The sequence below is a fragment of the Syzygium oleosum genome, unplaced genomic scaffold (assembly GCF_021117445.2).
Source record: "Syzygium oleosum isolate NSW1041296 unplaced genomic scaffold, Sole_v2.1 Sole_v2.04, whole genome shotgun sequence".
Classification (NCBI taxonomy): Eukaryota; Viridiplantae; Streptophyta; class Magnoliopsida; order Myrtales; family Myrtaceae; genus Syzygium; species Syzygium oleosum.
In genome coordinates, this window is record NW_026607488.1 from 3,894,621 (window position 1) to 3,914,508 (window position 19,888).

The 19,888-nt window shown below is 38.3% G+C and overlaps 2 protein-coding genes across 2 annotated transcripts; one reads left to right on the forward strand and one right to left on the reverse strand.

The window, feature by feature from the left end:
• Positions 1-2,679: 2,679 nt before the first annotated feature.
• On the forward strand, positions 2,680-3,359 carry LOC115674337 (transcription repressor OFP8-like). The gene has a single exon (XM_030596700.2). It carries the CDS (start codon positions 2,680-2,682, stop codon positions 3,205-3,207), a length of 528 nt encoding a protein of 175 aa, XP_030452560.1. The 3' UTR covers positions 3,208-3,359.
• Positions 3,360-10,565: 7,206 nt separating this feature from the next.
• On the reverse strand, positions 10,566-18,127 carry LOC115674332 (uncharacterized). The gene is made up of 9 exons (XM_030596695.2): positions 17,932-18,127; positions 16,166-16,240; positions 15,585-15,632; positions 13,339-13,782; positions 13,107-13,256; positions 12,952-13,014; positions 11,565-11,990; positions 11,438-11,481; positions 10,566-11,355 (listed from the first exon to the last, which is right to left on the reverse strand). Exons 1-9 carry the CDS (start codon positions 17,981-17,983, stop codon positions 10,726-10,728), a joined length of 1,932 nt encoding a protein of 643 aa, XP_030452555.2. The 5' UTR covers positions 17,984-18,127; the 3' UTR covers positions 10,566-10,725.
• Positions 18,128-19,888: the final 1,761 nt, after the last annotated feature.

Below are 19,888 nucleotides of genomic sequence, written 5' to 3' on the forward strand. Positions count from 1 at the left end.
AAGAAGCTGTGGAATCGCAGGCCCACGGTAAGTCATTTTCGAGTATTTGGATGCGTATACTATGCATTTGTACCAAATCATTTACGCAACAAATTCGATAAGAAGGCGATTCGCTGCATATTTGTGGGCTACGATGATCAACGGAAAGGGTGGAAGTGTTGTGATCCTACAACAGGGAGATGTTACACTTCTAGAAATGTGGTGTTGGACGATCTATCATCATGGTGGTCATCGCAAGCTGCTGAATTGCCAAATTCAAAGCAAATCGAAGAAGAGGTTCATGAAAGGATGATAGAAAATGATGAGTTCGAAAAGCATCAGCCGATTGAAGATGAAAATGAACCTGCAGCCGGAGGAGAACAAGTCGAAGCATTGTCACCAGAATGTTCAAAGAGTCCATGGCGAACTGGTGTACGTCCGAGAATGACAGAAGAGCTTCGACCATGTCTGGTAGAAGAACCTGAAAAGCAAGAACCTCAACTTCGAAGATCAACAAGACAAAAGAAACCAAATCCCAAATATGCAAATGCAGCATTAACTGAAAATGTTGGAGTAATCGAGCCATCTACCTTTAAGGAAGCCTCGTACAACCCGCAATGGAGGAAGGCCATGGGGAAGAGTTCCAAGCACTAAGGAAGAACGGGACGTGGGATTTGGTGCCAAAGCCTAAAGAGGTATGTCCTATATCTTGCAAGTGGATTTACAAAATTAAAACTCGACCAGATGGGTCAATAGAATGATATAAGGCAAGATTAATTGCACGAGGTTTTTCTCAAAAGTATGGCCTAGATTATGATGAAACCTTTAACCCGGTAACAAAGGTTACTACAGTTCGAGTCCTATTAGCACTTGCAGCAAGCAAGTCATGGAAGTTATGGCAAATGGACGTGAAGAACGCTTTCTTGCATGGAGAACTAGATCGAGATATATACATAGAGCAACCGGATGGTTTCACGAGCAAGGCTTATCCAAATCACGTTTGCAAGTTGAAGAAAGCTCTTTATGGCTTAAAGCAAGCCCCAAGAGCATGGTACAGGAAGATTGCTAAATTCTTGATGCAAAGTAGTTATTCAATAGCACCAGCTGACTCGAGCTTGTTTGTGAAGGCAGAAGATGGCAAGCTTGCAATTGTATTGATTTATACGGAAGATCTAATTATCACTGGAAATGATGTAGAAGAGATGCATCAACTTAGAGCCAATGTCTTAGTGCGGTTTCAAATGAAAGAACTTGGAGAATTGAAACATTTTCTAGGACTCGAGGTTGAGCAAACAAAGGATGGTCTATTCCTATGTCAACAAAAGTATACCCGAGATCTCCTAGAAAAGTTTGGGATGCTTGATTGCAAGCCTATTTCTACTCCAATGGATGGAAATGTAAAGCTATGTGCACATGAAGGTCGAGAACTAGAAGACTCAACTATGTAGAGGCAATTGGTGGGTAGCCTTATATACCTAACCATAACACGGCCTGACATTGCCTTTGCGGTGGAAGTAGCAAGTCGATTCATGGAGAAACCACGAAAGTCTCACTTGGATGCAGTCAAGCGCATATTAAGGTATGTAAAGGGTACTTTTGACTTTAGGCTCTTGTATAAGAAAGAAGCATCGTCTGAATTAGTAGGTCACTGCGATGCTGACTTTGCTGGAGATCGTGACACACGACGATGAACTACTGGATACATATTTAGCCTCGGATCAGCGGTGGTGTCCTGGTGTAGTAAAAGACAGCCGACTGTTTCACTGTCTACTACAAAAGCTGAGTATAGAGTAGCGACAATGGCAGCTCAAGAGAGTACGTGGCTCGTACAACTAATGGAAGATCTTCATCAACCAATTGAATACTTGCCACGGTTATACTGTGATAATCTATCATTAATAAGCTTGGCAGAGAATCCAATTTTCCATACGAGTACTAAGCATGTGGAAGTACACTATCATTTTTTGTGGGAAAAAGTTTTACGGGGAGAGATAAAGATGGAGTACTCCAAGACAAGTGATCAATCTGCAGACATCTTCACCAAAGGACTTGCAGCTGTGAAATTTGAAGGAAGAGTTTCGGACTCAACTTAGTATGGTTTCAAAATCTGTCCTAAGAGAGAGTAGTCGGTGAGGGGGAGTATTGAAGATATCACCACATTATCTCTCTAGATCTTTCTTGATTAGTCTTGACCTTTCGTATTTTAATGACTAGTTAATGTGATTGTTTGTATTTGGTCTTAACCTTTCGTGTTTCGATATCTAGTTAATATCATATACATGTATAGTCATTTATGAGTCATATCAAGAGTCATGTATTATGCCTATATAAAGGCAAGTCTAGTTGAATTATTTGTAAGGTGAATCAAGTCATAATAAAATAGTTTATTCCTCTCCTCTCCTTGAGTGTTTTTCCTTGAGAGTTGCCAATTAAAGTCGTTCACCGTCGAGAGTTGCCGATGATAGTTACCGATGATCGAGGCTTTCGCTTTCAAGTGTTACGCCTCTAAAGCTCAACATCCCCGTTCCCCGACCACCCTCCTCGCCGCCCGATTCCACCTTGACCATCTTCAGCGACTCCGACGCCGTCTCCCCCTCGACCCCGAACGACCCCTGGTTCTCACGCTGAACCTCGTCCGAGTGGTGTCCGCCGTCTGTCCTCAAGGACAACGACTACCTCGGCCGCCGGTGCCCTCGTTCGATGCCTATCACTCCCTTCGTCAGACAACTACCCCGGCCGCCGTTGCCCTCCCTCGGAGAAATTAATAACACAAGTCAAGTCGAACACACCAAGAAGAAGGCGACGAAGGAGGAGGAGAAAGAGAAGTGCCCGTACAGCTCGTTGACCACGTCGCGGGATGACTGGCTCAGCAGCGATGACGAGAGCGACGCGCGCCTCTCCTCCTCCCGCTCCCTCTCCTCGGACTCCTCCGAGACCCGCCGCCGGCGCCGGCGCCGGAGGAGGAGCGGCGCGGCCGGAGCCGGGGTGCCATGGCTGGCCGGCAGGGAAATCGAGGACAGCTTTGCGGTGGTGAAGCGGTCGAACGACCCGCGGGGGGACTTCCGGCAGTCGATGGTGGAGATGATAGTGGAGAAGGAGATGTTCGGGGCGGAGGAACTCCAGAAGCTGCTCGAGTGCTTCCTGGCGCTGAACTCGCACCACCACCACCGAGTGATCCTGCAGGTGTTCGCCGAGATATGGGAGGCGCTGTTCTCGAGCCGGTCGTGAGGAAGACGAACGACGACCCTGCGTTTTCTCTTTCGCATGTTTCGTTTTTCGGGTTTTGTCGTGTGTAGAGATATGTAGTTAGTGTTCCAACTTGTATTGGCCCGATTGATCCCGTAGGATCATCATCTTAGTTTTGCTTGTATATTCCTATCGTCATCTTTCCGATTCTTGTAGTTTTCGTTTTGTTTTTGCCGGATGATTGGCCAAATTGGAAAGTTTCTATTACATGGCTGCACCCACCATCGTCGTCCTCATCGATGATGGGTGACAGCTCCTTCCTTTATAGTCACTCAAATGGTCTCGAGGAGTTCACAATCGAGGTGTCGAACCCGTGACTTCACTCGTTGCCATTCCCAGCGCGCGATGCCCAAGTACCTCTTAAGTGAAAATTTTGGAAAAATTTCAAAAATTTATCTGACATTTCACCCAACGATCACTTACTCGAGGAATGTTAACGGCATTGGCAAAACTAGAGATACGAAAACGGTTATTGGGTCGAAAGAGAACTATACTTTGGTCGTTTTCTAAGTAAATAATTTTGATCCAAGCTTAGCGCTCTATTAAAATAAAATGATCAACAAAACACTTATTTTTGCAATAACTTTCACATGCTTTACGCACTTAAAAGATACGAGATTTTGTATAAGAGATTCCCATCCATATGAGTCATTGACTGCATCACCCTTTTCAAATAATAAAAAGAAGATTGGCACATTTTGTTATATGATTTTGGGGCAACTCTTAACAAGATAAACTTTCCTAAAAAGTGCCTTCAGAGACGTGGATCTTTCCATCTGGGTCGGTGCCTTGTCCCCTCTATCAGCAATTGACACTGTTGATGCAGGAGATAAAGAATGTCATTGGAGACTTTCCAAGTTCAATCGAACTTTAAGCATTTTCTATAGCTGGCTGCACAAAAAAAAAACCCTAAACGGACAAAACACACACACATCTATATAATTATGTACAGAAATATGTATGTATGTATGTATATTTATATTGAAAAGTCAAGACAAATGAAAGTCGATTGAGGCGCAGTGAATTAAGAAATAAGGGCACGTCCCGGCACCACCGAACCCTAAGCAAGTGAAGACAAAAGCCTGCATGGTTTGACAAATGATTTAAACTGCTGCTGTCTTCCATCTTAATTTAAAATGCATTCCTATGGTTAGGCCTTCCCCGACAAACTTATCAGCATTTAACACAAGATAATCCTAAGTATATGCAAATAAAGGGAAACAAATTCTCACCATGTGTCATTTGCTATAAGATGCGAGAAGAAAACAACCCTCGTTGAAGTTCTTACGTTAAAGCCAATGAATCTATAGCTGGATTTCATTTGTATATAGATTGGACGCTCACGATTTATCTAATTCTTTAGTATGTGACAATTTTAGTGTCGGGAGGTATAAAATCTTCTCTTTTCGTTTGAGTGCAGATGAGATCCAATGATGGAAGCACTACCTCTAAAATAAGTCAGTTCGTGAATCACGGAAAAGATAATTCAGATTACATATAGACCAAGAAAATAAAACATTTTGTGGGATCCATGCCGACTGTTTTGAAACTTTAAACCGATAGATGAAAACTTTGTTTAATATTGAGATATTATGATGCTCCAATGGAAATATTTAATAAGAGAAGCAAACATTGGCTTGGAAATATTAGAACTTCAAACCTCCTGCTCCAGTATTATGTAAAAATTCAATGAGATCACGCTCAACTTTTTTAAATACTTAAATTGATAAATGAAGGCATGGTTTATTATTTTAAATGGTCTCCCACAAAACGGGTCAACGTAGCCTTCGGAGGATAACTTCTGAAGGCTCGACCATCTCATGCACACGATAGAGGATCGGTTCGAATCTCTTTACGTCTTTCGCGAGAACAGCTTACCAATTTTTCAAACCTAATTTGAGTTTCTCAATACGCTACCTCTACCTTCAGCTGTACCCAACATCGTCCTATTAATATATGCAGAAACCAATCACCGAACTGGTGCATCGTTGGGATCCAAAGCGTACCGGCTGCTACTAATTTTAGACGTAAATGTTATGCATCAAGACCTAATTCAATACCAACATGTCCTGCGGTTCCCATCATTCTTTTCTTATTATATGTCTCCACAGTCCAGAAAGGGGTACAGATTATGAGTAAAAACTAATTGTTTTGTCGACGCAAATGATCATTTTCGGCCTTCGGATCTTGATTCTTCTTCTTCCCAGGGGCTGAGAAAACCGTTGATTCGAGAAGGCGTCAACGACATGATTAGCGTAATGGATGGAGACAAGAGAACCAACTCCTGAGTCTTTCTTCTGCGAGCAGTTTGCGGGTGGAGCAGAAGAGACAAAACGTGTTGTCGTGGCGTGTTAGGTGCACCTCCGAAGTTCGATAGCATTGCGAATTAAGTTAAGACCAAGCCGAACCGCCCTTGCCACCACCCACCAGCATTTGAGCAAAGAGCAGCTTCGTGCTTGGTACCTTTATGAGGATCAGGCCAGACCTCCGTGATTTACCACCAGACACCAACATGGGGATGTCTTGTCGTGCTTGTAGGATGATCAATCACTCTGTCATGTGTATATAACTGACCTCTTGTTGCCTTATTGGATGTGTGAAGGCTATAATGTTGCATAACGCCATAACCCCAATTTATGAATTCGAATAGGATAAAGTACGTTGGGTAACACTACAATGTTGCGAAGCCATGGAAGTGGCCGGAGACAGAGATGGTGCCTGCCGTCAAATTAGCGCTAGTGGTCAGATAGGTGGTTACTTGTAAAAGTAGAACGGTAAAATGAGATGAATTCAAGAAATAGTTCTTCATTGTGAAATGAAATATGAGATTTTGTGAAATCATTGTCAACTATTTTAAAAGTTTAAACCATTTTATGAAGGTGTAGTTTGATATCCTAATATGAAAAAATTTCCTTTTATTTATTTAATTTCGCAATATTCATCAATGATTGAGAACGTGGAAACTACCATTGGTAAGGTGTTTGAAGTACGTCGATTTTTATTTGTGATAAGTGACAACGTTGCAATTGAACTACATTAACCAAATTAATTAGTCAATAACATTAAGGGTGATCATCAGTCCCGGAATAGGAATGAATTAGTTTGTTTAAGGCTGGTTCTTGGTCTCGAAAATTTGGAACCAGCCTTGACCGATCCAATTTCCGGTTCAGGTCCTGCACTGTCGATTCTACCCGGGAACCGATATTGCAAGGTTGGTTATTAGGTAGAACTTGGACCGAACCGGTCCAACACACAACCTGAGTTTAAGTTTCTCACATTCGGCTTTCTTGTTTTTCACTTTCTCACTTCAAATCTAGCTCTATCTACTCTCTAGTTTCACTCATTTGAAGTTTGGCTCCTCTCTCCAGAGGCGCCATTCGATCTTTCTCTCTCTTATTTTCGCTTGATTGTCTTAGATCCTCATAGTAGAGTTCTTTGTGCACATTGAAATCCAAGGCCCCGTTCCACTCCGTGAACCCCAGCTCGATGAAAGCATGCTTCCCCCTAGCTTCATTGATCCAGAGCACAGAGTTGTGGGTGGACAAAGCAGCCGACGAAGAGCTCGCCGGAGCCTGGACCCTCAAGGTGGAACTCGCAACGGTCCTTGCTAGTTGGGTTGTGCAACCCAAGAACCAAACCGGATCACCCGAAAAACAAGTTTGAGAACCGGTTCCATTTTTTGGGAACCGGTCCAGTTCCAAGTCCGATTCCAGGTTCCAAGTGAAGACCCACCCTGGAACCGAACAGACCCGACCTGTTTTGGAGCCGATTTTTAGCTTGTGTTAAAAAAAAAAAAAAACCTAGGTCATACTATTACTATATTTTGGATTGTTGCTTTTGGTGGATAGTAATTTGTATTGTTCATATGAGGGATTGTTGCTTTTGGCGAATAGTGATTTTTCTTATTGATTTTTACTATGAATCGTTTTATTGCTACTCATATTATTTTGCTGGAAAAAATGAAACCGGGAAAAGGAACAAAAGAAAAATAGGTTCTTGGATAGACCTGGAACCAGACCGAAAAAACATGGTAAGTTCCAAAACAGGTTCTAAGGCAAATAGGGTAGGTTCCAAGTTCCAAGTTTAGAACCTACCAACCCTGGAACCGATCACCCCCACTTGCAAGAGAAGACACGGAGGCGGCCGGACCAAAATTCGGTGACGAAATTGAGGCATTGGATTGTCAAATCTTGATTTGTGACATCCTCTAAATCGTCGAGCATGTTGAGCTGGTAGTCCTAGATTCGCTTTGCCTTCGGCGAGCTAACATTCGAGTTGGCATAATCGAGATGTAGTTCGAGTCACAGGGTTGGTTTCCAATTTTAGGTGGAGAACCTACCCATCTTGGGAACCGATCACCCCTAGATGACATAGTTTATAATCCCGGACAATATTTTGGCTTTGTACTATGAAGTATTTCAATTTCTATCGACCCCCATTATGTGTGAACGTATAGTTGGAGACCTCGATACTACAAAAACAACTGCTTTGTGCGTGCCTAAACGAAGTGACCTCTCTATTATCGAGCCCAATCAATAGGCCCAGGTTTCAGTCGGGAGACCATTTCTTCTCCACATGACCATTTCTTGTCCACATGAAAGATTGTTTCTTCCTATTCGGAGCAAAATATAGGAGGAGAGAGTGTAAACCCCAGGTAAAAAAATCAGAACTAAACCATGAATTTCGATTTCGATCCCTCAATTGTTCTATGCTTTTTGTACTTTTGCCCGAAAGTTCAGCCAAATTTTTAACGAATTGCTGAAGTGGCGGACCCAAGGGTGCATTTTTACAATTGCAAAGATTTTTTTGGACTTCAAGTCTACCATCTTGTCTCTAACCCAGCAGAACCATTATGCCTTAAATTGAAGAGTCCTTGCAGATGTATCATAATCTCAACATTAGACGAGACAAGGTTTCAAGCCACCAAGGCTTCCATTATTTGTTTAGCAGTACAGTCAGCTAGTAAACCACTTTTCAAGTGTTCCTGAATGGATTGCTTCATCGATAACAAGCAAATCCAATTGCTCTTTTCCCAAGCAGCAAAGTGTGCTTTCTCGGGATCCGTACTGGTGGCAGTGAGATCTGCTAGGTTTTCCTTAATAAGAGCAATATAAATATCTGCTAGCTTCATCCCAAATAGAAAATCTTCTTTCCAACCATTTCTTAAAGTCTGAACCAGAAAGAGCTTCAATCCTAATAGAGTTGCCGTTTTCAGATAAAGTGACTGATTTGACAAGCAATGTTTACAATTAGCATTATGTGAGTATCGTGTAACTTGAAACTGTATAAGTATAGATCCCGAGAGTTACATACATTATCATATAAATACCTTTGGGCAGAATATACGACATGCAGCTATATACTCTTCACATGATAACGGCCATGAAAATATATTCCAACCATCATGAATTCACCACCTTTGGGTGTATAAACCACCGGGATGAGTCACTTTTCAACCATATGTTGTACATGTGCCCCTCCATGAATCAGTGCACAATCACCTGCTTGGTATGACCTTCCATTAGAACAGACGACATCCCACCACAATATGAGACCGATATTTCTCAAATCTAATTAAGTGTGCCACTTTGGCGGTCATAACCCGATCAAATCCTCGAAACTCTCTCATACCAGGGATATAAACTTTATGTCTCACATTTACCACATACATGTGATTTTAGACTTAAAGATAGGCAATTTGTGACAAAAATCACATGCCATGCCAATTACATTACTCCACTCATTTATTCTTTTTAAACATTATACATGCTGTCAACGAATCACGCTCTACACATTCTGTATGTGATGATATACATGCGAGCTAGCATTTGTATTTCCGAAACCAAAGAGAAATATAGGAAAATAAGTAGAAAATACCCTAAAAATACACATATATAGGGTTCTATACGGATTTTTTCATCCTTAAAAGCATATAAATTATAAAATAAATACATCACAGTGTAGAGCATCTCGATACGAGCACGGTAATGTCAAGAACGCTCCAATCATAGCTCGAACACGCCCTCACGCGCCACTGGAGTGCGTGGTGTGTGTGGCACGCGTTTAGCCGATCTAAACTAGCTTGGACCGCCGATTCGACCAATCCAACCAATCAACAGTCAACGAACCGGTCCAACCGGTTGATCGATCCGATCAACAAAGTCGGGTCAAATCCCGGGTTGGGCGACCCCAATCGCTTACCAGGTCGGGTCAACCTGTGTCACGGGTGGCTGACGTCAACGCTAGCCCGCGTGTCACAGGGTGTGGCCGCACGTGGGGGTACGTGCGGCGTCCCTTGGTGGTACACTACCACTCAAAATGCTTGTCTTGACGAGCTCTCTCCGATTATTTAATCATAATCATTATTTGACAGACGAAAGATCATGATAATGGGAAAAATCTGTATGTTCTAGACCTATACTATGTTGACTCTGATACCACATATTGGCCGCGAAAAACAACACCCAAGATTTCTATAGCTAGAATCTAGAACATTTATGATTAAGTAAAAGAGATTTGCGCACATATTTTGGGATCCATCGTTCTTGATGCGGAATAGCGATGATCATCAGCGCAAGTCCTTCTCCTCTATTACCCTTTGTATCACTAGCTCAATGAGACTGCTCATCACAATTAGCGTGTGCTTCTTATGTGAGGTTGTTGTGCATCGAGGTTAGAGGAGATACTTGAGCACTATTTATAGAGTTTTAAGCCACAGGCCCTTTTATCACAGGCCGGGCTTTACTCGGCCCACACTGGCTAGTCTCATATTAGACTAATTAAGAATCTTTAAATCTTTCTTTATTAAATCAATCCTGTAAAACGGTAAATTACAATCTCAATTAATTTAGTCCACGTTAGAAAAACTCTTACAACGTACACCGTTCACCGTTGCTGGGTGAGGGAGTACGAAGGGTTGGGTGCAAAAAGGAACGTGATGGAGAAGAACCAGAGCATGAGGATAGCGAAAGTGCCGGAGGAATCGATGGCCAACGCGGCTAAGATTGTGCAGGTCAAAGCCAAAGAGTTTGATGAGAGGATGAGGTGTAAGTATGGGCAGTGGGAGAAAGACTGATTTCGAAGGCTGAGCTTCCATTGAACTGAAATTGTTGTTTGCTCGGCTTGCTACATCAGAAGTTCCTTGTGTTGGGCCACTAGTTGGGTGGCCATTATGGGTACTATAGAGAATTTGTCTGGATCATTGCTTTTGTTTGAATGGATGAAACCTCTTGAATATTTGATGATCATGTTGCTATTCTTTGAAAATTGGGTTCACCTTAATACAAGAATGAGCAAGCTCACTGTTTGTGGGGAAATAATCACATTAACACATTGCGGCAAGGTGTGCACTTGACAGCATGTATTAAACTTTAGTGCAAGTACGATTGATGTTACACTTCAAGTCTTTAAAATGAGGAAAGCATGATATTCGCATCACACACAGTAACATATGCAAACAAAGATGACATTACAGATGTCTTTGTCTAATAATAGTGGAGATTATTTCCAAATGTTAATGGGACGGTAGAGGGGAGGCAAACAGGTGGATTCGACCATTTCAACATACAAGGGAAGTTGTAGGATTGCAAACAATATGATTGGGAAGGCGGCCAGCAAAGTAATTGGGATGTAAATCCACTTTAATCGTTCGCTTAAGACGATCGTAAGAGCAGAGCCAAACGCCATCATCATAAAGGCCAAAGAGAGGAAGAGAAAAGTGAGGCCCAATATCATTTTTCTCGGTAGCGATTGGAGGAAATCTTCAATGGCGTAACGTGAAGTTAGGATAGCCAAGAACATCAAGGTGGCGGTGACGGAGGAGAAGAGAGCGAGAGCGTCTGCAATTGCAAATACAATAAATGAGCTCTTCTTCAGAAAGATTGGGATCCCCGTACTGCTGTCGTTGCCTCCAGGTACTGTAAAAGCTGCAGCAAAAGCAACTGTAATGATGAGAGTCGCAACAAGGCTACAAGATGATGATGTATCCTTCATCCATTGTCCAGCCTCTTTGAGCAAATCTTGGCGTTGTTCTACAAAAACTTCCCAGTATGTTTTCCCTCTCCTTTCTTTTACATCTTCAAATTTCAGACTCTTAAAAGAAGGATCGCTCCCATCTTCCTCTTTTGATACCTTCGGAAAAATAAAGGACGCATATCAATGTAAATGTAATTAAAGAGCACAAAAGGGTGGCAGACAAATAAGGTGAACCGACCTTAAACTTCAGACTTTTTGAAGAAGGATCGCTCATATCTTCCACTGCCTTCAGAAAAATTAAGGACACCTATCAATATAGATGTAAATTAGAAAGCACGAAAGTGTGGAAGGTAAATAAGGTCAACCAACCTTAAACCACTGGAGTTCCCTCTGTATAAGAAAAGCTGCTCCAGAAACATCAGCTGACACACATCTTGGTGACCATTCTACAACTGCCTCCATCAAGCTGCGTCTCGTCAACTTATCATCAATCAAATATGGAGTTGTGTTGTGTGCGCTCAGTAGTCTAAACAACTTGACATGCCGTCCCTTCACAACTTCTTTTATCAGTTCTTTTGTGAAATTTTTTTCCCACATCAGCTCCGGACAAACAATCAAACATACATGGACAAACTCAGAGATTCCACGAGATGCAGCATCAATGACAATGTTTGAAGTCAATAAAAGCTTGCGTATTGTAGGAAAATCCTTGGTAACTATCTTCATGAAAAGAGTTAGAATTCCAAATGTGTCCCTCGACTTCGATTCTACAATCCTTCTTATGAAAGAATCTGCACATATTATTAGATAAGCAATTTTTCTAACAAGGAAGAAGCAAAAGGTCAAAGAGGCTTTCACATTTGCGCCGTGTTGTTACTTATACATAGTAGTTTAGAAGAAAATGATGGGTGTACAATATTAATCAAGAAAACAAACATCATATGACTTGAAAGTCAAAATGCATGCATCAGAGAATAGGTGGATGTATTGATGAACACACGCAATGTCATGAGAAAAAAAAAGTTCATTTTTTCTTTTATGAAAAATGGGAAGATTCAATGATGGATCAATAAATCTATCTTCGATTGAATATTTTTACAGATTTACCTAAAGGATATATATCATTTAGACTTTGAATTGAATTGAACCTAATCATATCTTCATATACGAATTGAGAGTTTGTCCATCTTAATACCTATGATCTCAAGGGATATACTGAAAATATCAATTTACACTTTAAATTTAGAGATCTCCACCTACGATGAAATAAGGTCCTTTTTCCTATAGATACCATGTCAGTTTTGTGTACCTAGTTTTGTGGCCAGATTCAAGAGTGATATCATGAACAGCATTGCTACCGCCACAAAGAGGAGAGAAAAATCATGTCAGCAAATTAAATATTTATGACGAACAAAAAGATACATATCACACTCATGAAACCAAAATTGCACATGCAATGAAATTTAATAATGCTTGAATATGTTAGAAAACAACTTGCATCAATCAACCTCTATGATGAAATCCAAATCTACAGTTCTCAATAATTCTACCTAACAATTTGACATTGAGTAAGACTTCTCTTACTTTACAACTTTTATATATGACATTAGTTTGTGACCTACCTCATGTTTTAGATATTAAACTGTATACATAGATGTAGTAATTGTTCCTTCAATTTTTTGTTGATAGGATCTTTGAATGATATGCTTTTTGTTGTGTTAGCCCATCAATTAAGCAGATTCATAAAAATACCTTTGGGCAACTTCGTTTCTTCGCAGTTGTGAAATAATTTATTGATCAAGCATAGAGGGATACCTAAAAATCGTAACAGATAGAGTGAATACCATGTGGATAGAGAGTTGCTTGAATTGTACACATTTAACAAAAGAAGCGCTAGAATCACCTACATTTGGAAATAATATTTTCCCAAAAGCTGAGTCTAGCTCTACTACGGAAGTAAGACATCATAGGCACCAAGTATTCCAACACTCTATCGAGTTTGGTATCTTCTGTTGCAGGTAGCCTGGGGTGTGGGTCTTCTAAGAAGAAGACTATGTCTTTTGGGACACAAGAACAAAAAAGTTAATTCAAGTAAATAGTGTATAAAATGAAATAAGATTAGTGAGTGTTAAATCCTACCCATATGACCGGCCATAGTAAGGCTGCTGATAATATCATCATCTGGGGCGGATATACGCTTGGCCAGGTACCCAATAACCTCCTTTTGCATAGGAGCCCATGAAATAGCAGTCTTTAGGGCAAGGGCTACACTTTCAGGTTTAAAATTAATTTTGTCTACTAATGCCTTTACCATCCTTATTCTTCCACCCCGAGCAGCATTGCAGAGGGCCCTCGTTAAAGTTTCATTTTCATCTTTTGAACTTAGGAGCTTTACTAGGTTCTCGACCAATTGATCTTGTGTGGCAATAACCGCAACATCGAGCACAGTAATAGATTCATGTCCTACGGTCATAACTTTGGCCATCATTGCTTCGCTATATTGAGAGACCTTTTGCTGGACATATTTCCAATCTCCCATCAGTGCAGCAGCAAACAATTCTCGATCCTCGTTATCGACCACCGCTCCTGGCATGACTACAAAAATCGCACGTTAAAAGTTCTCAGGCTTCTGCACTTCTTGGTTTTTAGGTCTAGTGTAATTATTGCACTTGCTCAAAGTTCCGATGAAATGCAAATGCAAGCCAAGCGGCGGCCGTTTACTCAACACACATTTTTCTATGAGTGTGTTTATTTACTCTTTGGAAGTAAATTTTTTTTTGGGCTTTCTCAATTATAATTAAAGATATTGTTCAGATTCTAAAAATTATGAAAAGATTATATTTGAAGTTATATGTTAGCATTTGTATGCTTAAAATCTAAAATATTTTTGACAAAAAAATGTCAAAATGCATGAAACTTAAATTTATAAAAAAAATTAACAGTTCAAAATGACAAACCTTTATTAGTTGCCGCACCTTCTCCTTCTTCGTTAGCCACTTTGTTAACAAAAAGAGAAATGAACATAAATAACCTTAGAAAATTTAATTATACTTTGTATGCTTTAAATCATCTATACATGCCTAGCATTAGGCTCAGTCATTGCATGGAATTTTCTGTATAAAGATTACATTTTTAAACAAAAAATATTTTAACGTTAAACTTAACATAGATTATGACTTTTTTTCAAGATGGTATTGTATCATAAATTATTTTTATGGGACCTTCTAACTTTCATATATTGGACAATGTGCTTTTTAGTGAGTTCTTATTTCTCGTTGCCATTGATTTTATCTATGATATCATTCATAAATTAAGTCTACAAAATTGTATCTATCTCCACAATTTCACATAATTATCATAACAGAGTTGTACATAAATAAAAATAAATTAATTAACTTAATCACATCGATTTCATCAATTAATACGATAAATTTATAAGTCACAATTGATATAGGATACATGTTTATAAGATTATTACGATGATCATACCAATGAATTGCATGGATTTTTTCTTAAGTAAATTGTACAGCTTAAACTTTATACTTGATGGTTGGGAAAAATAATTGATCTAATTTATCTTAAAAAATTCATGTGATTCGTTCTTGTTTTCGTGGCAAGTACATTCCACCATCCATGTACCTTGGGCAATATTTTGTTAGTGAATTTTCTTCTTTAATGTTATCTTTACACTTTGTCATATTAGTGACAACCATTTCTATCAACAAGTTATTTTTGGCTCAGAATAACATTACAGGATTTCTTTTTTGGGGATGACTATAGTGAATTGACTAGTTCGAGGATCATTTCATCAAAGGAATAGTCTCGTGTAGCCTTTCAATGATAAGCATCTATCTACTATTTAGAACCCATTTGTTTTGCCCTCTGCTCTTGATGAAATTGGTTTCTAGGATAATCAGCTGCAAATTCAATTCGCATATTAAGTAAATATTGGAAAATAGATAGTCCTCACGAGGTAATTGCTTAGACAGAACTCTCGTATAAGAGGAAATTTTCCGGTAATTAATTTTAATGAAGCAGTCATTGAGTGCTTCTATGTATATCCTTTCAATTCAAAATTTGAAAAAAAAAATAATAATCGAACATTTCTTCTTTTTCATGTCTGCCAAATTTTTTTTTATTGATGCTAATAGTTTAGCAGGAGAACTTGTTTTAATAGAACTAATATTTTGAATCGATCGGCTGTATTTGGTGGCCGCCATTGCTTATATAGCAATTTAAAAAAAATCGTATTTTTCAATACATTATCTGTCCATGATATTGATTGTATGACTTCGATTTTAACACACAAAAAGCGAAACTTTTTCCAAATTTTCCATCGCCTTATGGGATCAATTTAGAAGAACAAAGAAAAGAACGGAACATACCAGTTATCGGGCCTTCTGGACTCACGTTTACGTGAACCTCTTTGTTACCTAAATGAGAAATCAACATAAAAATCTTAGAAAAATTAATTAAACTTTGTATGCTTTAGATCATCAGCTCATTCATTGCATGAAATTTTGTGCATTAAAGTTAGACAGGAAAATTTTAAACATAAAAAAAGGATTAACATCAAACTTAACCAAGATCGTGAATATTTTTCAAGATAGGCATTGTATCATGAAATAGTTTTGTGGGGCTTTCTAACTTTCATATCTTGGACAATGTGTTTTTTAGTAAGTTTTTATTTCTTGTTGCCATTTATCTTATCCACGATATCATTCATAAATTTTGAATGCCTTCTTTTACTCTTTGGAAGTAAAAAAAGTATTTCTTTCTTGGCCTTCTCAATTTATAATTGAAGATATTATTTAGATTTTTAAAATTATGAAAAGATTGTATCTTTATTTATATGTCAACAATTGTATTCTGTGAAACTTAAAATGATTCGAATTTAAAAAGGTAAAAGATGCATGAAACACGAGATTTTACATAAAAGGAAAATTAAAAGTTCAAAGAGATAAACCTTCAGTTGGTCTGAGACCTTCCTGCGAAGCTTTATCAGTCGGTGTGCCTTTTGAAATCACATCTCCATGAATCTCTTTGTAACCAAAAAGAGAAATGATCATAGATAACTTTAGAAAAATCATTCATACTTTGGCTCTGCTGGTTTCGAGGAAAACAAATTCCAGAAAAATATTTTTCAGATTTTTCCGACATTCAATTCACGAAAAATAAATGACTGAAGGAATACATTTTCCGTTAATGGAAAAAGCACTTTCAAAAGTAGGGAAAATAAGAGGATCTCATTTTCCCTCCTCTTTTTTTCACCCAGACCAGGCATGTTCTCCTCCATGCACTCTTTTTAATTATTTTTTTTCTTTTTCCTTTTCTTTTTTTATTTTTCTTTTTAATAGAAATTTCAATTATATTTTCTCTTTTTCTTTTTACTTTTCCTTCGTTTTCTTTTTCCCTCTTCCTTTGGTCGCCAGCCACGGTGACGGCCGACGATCGACCATAGGCGAGGGAAAAGCTCGCTAACCTCCGGCAAGCCTCAAGCCTCGCCGATCTAGTGAGGCCTTGCCGAGCAAGGTGGAGCCTCTCCCAAGGCTCGATTCACCAGAATTTGGCGAGCTCGAGCTTGCCTGTGGCCAACCATCACCGTGGCCGGCTATTGACTGAAGAAGAAGGAAAAAGAGAACCAAAAAAAAAGGAAAAAATAAATATAAATATAAATAATTTGATTTTTTAAAAATAAAATAATAATAAATATTATTATTATTATTATTATTAAAAGGAGTGCACAGAGGAAAATTAATTCAGATTTTTCATATAAAAATAACAGAAAATTTTTTCTAGTTTATTTTCAGATTTCAATTGAATAGTGAAAAATATTATCATTTTCTTGAAAAATAGTTTCCTGGAACTAGAATTGCCACATTTTTCGCGAAACGAACGGAACTTTATATGCTTCTGATCCTTTATGTATAGGGTTCATTCATTGCATGGAATTTTCTATATTAAACTAAGGTTCGACTTTGAGTAAGACATTTCGCGTGTTTACTGTGTACTTAAAAGTAAAAAGGAATAGTGATGCCCATGGGCCGAGAAAGTGAATCAATCAGCTGTATTTAATAATGTACTTTGTTTGGTTATAACGTCAGTCCTTATAATGTACTTTTTTTTTTATCAGACCTTATGATGTACTTTGATGACAATTAACTCACCCTGCGAAAAATTGCGGGGACAAAAAGAATTATTTCCTTGAATAATTTTCAAGCAAGTTTTTTTTTTTGTCAAAAGGAATACTATTATTTTCTGAGGATTTAGTTCGACTTTCCAAATATTTTAGAAGTCATTTTCCGTTGGTGTAGTTTTTTAAAGCAATCCTTGTAAAAAAATATATATAATGTCCATTTCGGCCGTTTTCAGCTTTAAGGTAAAAATTTGAAAACACGGCAACCAAAATTTTTGCCAAACGTATATTCATTGGGAATTTTGAAAGGAAAACACGAAATGGGAAAATAATGCCCTCAAGCTCTATGGAAATTATTCTTCTTTCACACTCTCTCCTTCTTTCCTTCAGGATTTTGAAAAAAGTGTCCGAACACTTAATAAGCAATAAATAAGGAAATATTTCCATTTTCAACGCATTATCAATCCATGATGTTGTTCGTGAAGTTCCTTATATTACTTCGAAATTTACACTCAAAAAGCGAAAATTTTCCAATTTTTCCATCGCCTTATGCCCTATGGATCAAATCGAATAACAAAGCGAAGGACGGAACATACCTGGCGATGGATCAATCCGAAATTCTGGGGTTGAAGTCGCAGTTGTTGCCATCTCCTTTTTCTTTTATGAGAATTCTTTGCTACGCTGTCTCGCGAGGAGGTAAAAATCTGAAAGCAGAGAATCGAAGGTATTTTTACGGGGTTGAAGTCGAAGTTATAGTTTATGTTCTCATGGCTCTTCTCCTTTTATACACCGAATTGTGGATGGAGCCAAAGTTCCAGCTGCAGATGATGATGTACCACCCCCTTTTCCTGAATGACGTCTTCATTTCCAAATTTTATGACATCAGAAATTTTAAGGAAATAACTTTTATATACAAATGTGTGAATTTGGAAAATATACTAAAATAAAGATACAAGTGGAACACATAATTATTTTTTCCTTTTCTTCCACCATCCCCTTCTTTGCAAACAAATATTTCAATGAGTTTTTTTATTGGATTGGGGTAGTGTATCCTCCTTGTAAAATGAGAACATCGTTATCCTCAAGTAATAAAATTTTTATATACATTTACCTTAATATGGGTACTCTCAAAAGCTTAAATCACAATTATTTCTAAGAAAAAAAGAATTAACTGAATGTGGTATTTATGTTATCTTTCGAAAATTAAGGAAAATGGGTTGATAAAAATTTTAGATGGAAGGTTAATCAATGAAATTAGCTCATATTTGAAAGAATAGAGATGGAACGTTTTTCACGTGCATCGTGGGACAGAGACAGGTCTGAAAATGTGCAATTATGCAAGATATTATTGAGGGCTCTTCTCGAATTGTACACATGCTTGCTACATAAAAGAATGCTGCCAAAGTTCCTCCCCATAGGGAGGTCACATGCTTGCCTCTTCTCCAAAGTTCGTATGATGTCATTGCTTACTATGCCTCAAGTAGGAAGTTGTTTTTGGGCTTTGCTACATGGACATGTGAGATTTTGTAGTGAATTGTTCTTAAAACATAAGTTATTAGATAAAAGCATAATATAATATTTACTATTTAAATATGCAATAGGAGAGGCAAATAGGGGCCTGAAAGATTTAAACTCATCACCTTCTACTCTGATACCATGTGATATTTTGTGAGACCACTGACAATTATTTTAAAAATTTAAGTTATTAGATAAATGCGTGATTTAATATTTAAATATTTTAATAGAACCAACAAATAGATCGACACCCTCACAATGGCACCCTAGTAAATTTTATAAACTTTGAGGGGAGTTTTTTTGGGGAAGAGAGTCTGATCATTTTCGGTCCAAATTGGGATCAGGCAGTGTTTGCCTTCCTTGTCAAGGTGAATGTGAGCCATTTCAATTTGATATATATATATATATATGTAACTGGATATGTACTAAAATATTTTGTTCACCCATATATATATAACTGGATATGTACTAAAATATTTAGTTCACCCATCAAATCAAAACACTCCTACCTTTCGATGAAATAAGATTCCGATTTTGCATACCTAGTTTTATGGCAGCATTGTAGAGAGTTATCGTAAACCCTTGACGCGTCGCAACCATGAAGGAGGAGAGAAGAATTGTTTGGGTTGATTTGATTTACAAAGGTCCACAAAATGACTCGATTTTGTTGGTTAGAAGTATATGCAGAGCGATACATGCATTTTGAGAACACTAGCACAGAAAAGGGGCGCAGGCACATGGGTGTGCTAAAATCGAAAAAAGATAAGATAAACCGAATGAAGAAGTGAGATAGAGCTTAGTATAGCAATTAATTTAAAGTGTCAGAGGATGGAAAAGCTTCAATTAGAATTTACAATCTGTGGTAGAGATTTTTGCATAACATAATTTTTTTGTGGATCTTTATAAATTACCATTTTAACCATTTGTTTAAAATACATACTTATTATTCATTAATTTTCGGTCGTGGTTATTTTCGGAAGTTTCGGGTGAAAGTTGAGAGTGGTATTGGATTTACTTTATCATGTAGAGATGGTCCGC

What these genes read in the sequence shown, in the direction of transcription:
- LOC115674337 (XM_030596700.2), top strand. Translation starts at nt 2,680, where the DNA reads ATGCCTATCACTCCCTTCGTCAGACAACTACCCCGGCCGCCGTTGCCC.
- LOC115674332 (XM_030596695.2), bottom strand. Translation starts at nt 17,983, where the DNA reads ATGGCAACAACTGCGACTTCAACCCCAGAATTTCGGATTGATCCATCG. An exon ending in AGGTCTCAGACCAACTGAAG is followed by an intron (nt 15,633 to 16,165) that starts GTTTATCTCTTT and finishes TTTCTCATTTAG; the next exon opens with GTAACAAAGAGGTTCACGTA. An exon ending in AGAAACGAAGTTGCCCAAAG is followed by an intron (nt 11,991 to 12,951) that starts GTATTTTTATGA and finishes TAATATGTGCAG; the next exon opens with ATTCTTTCATAAGAAGGATT.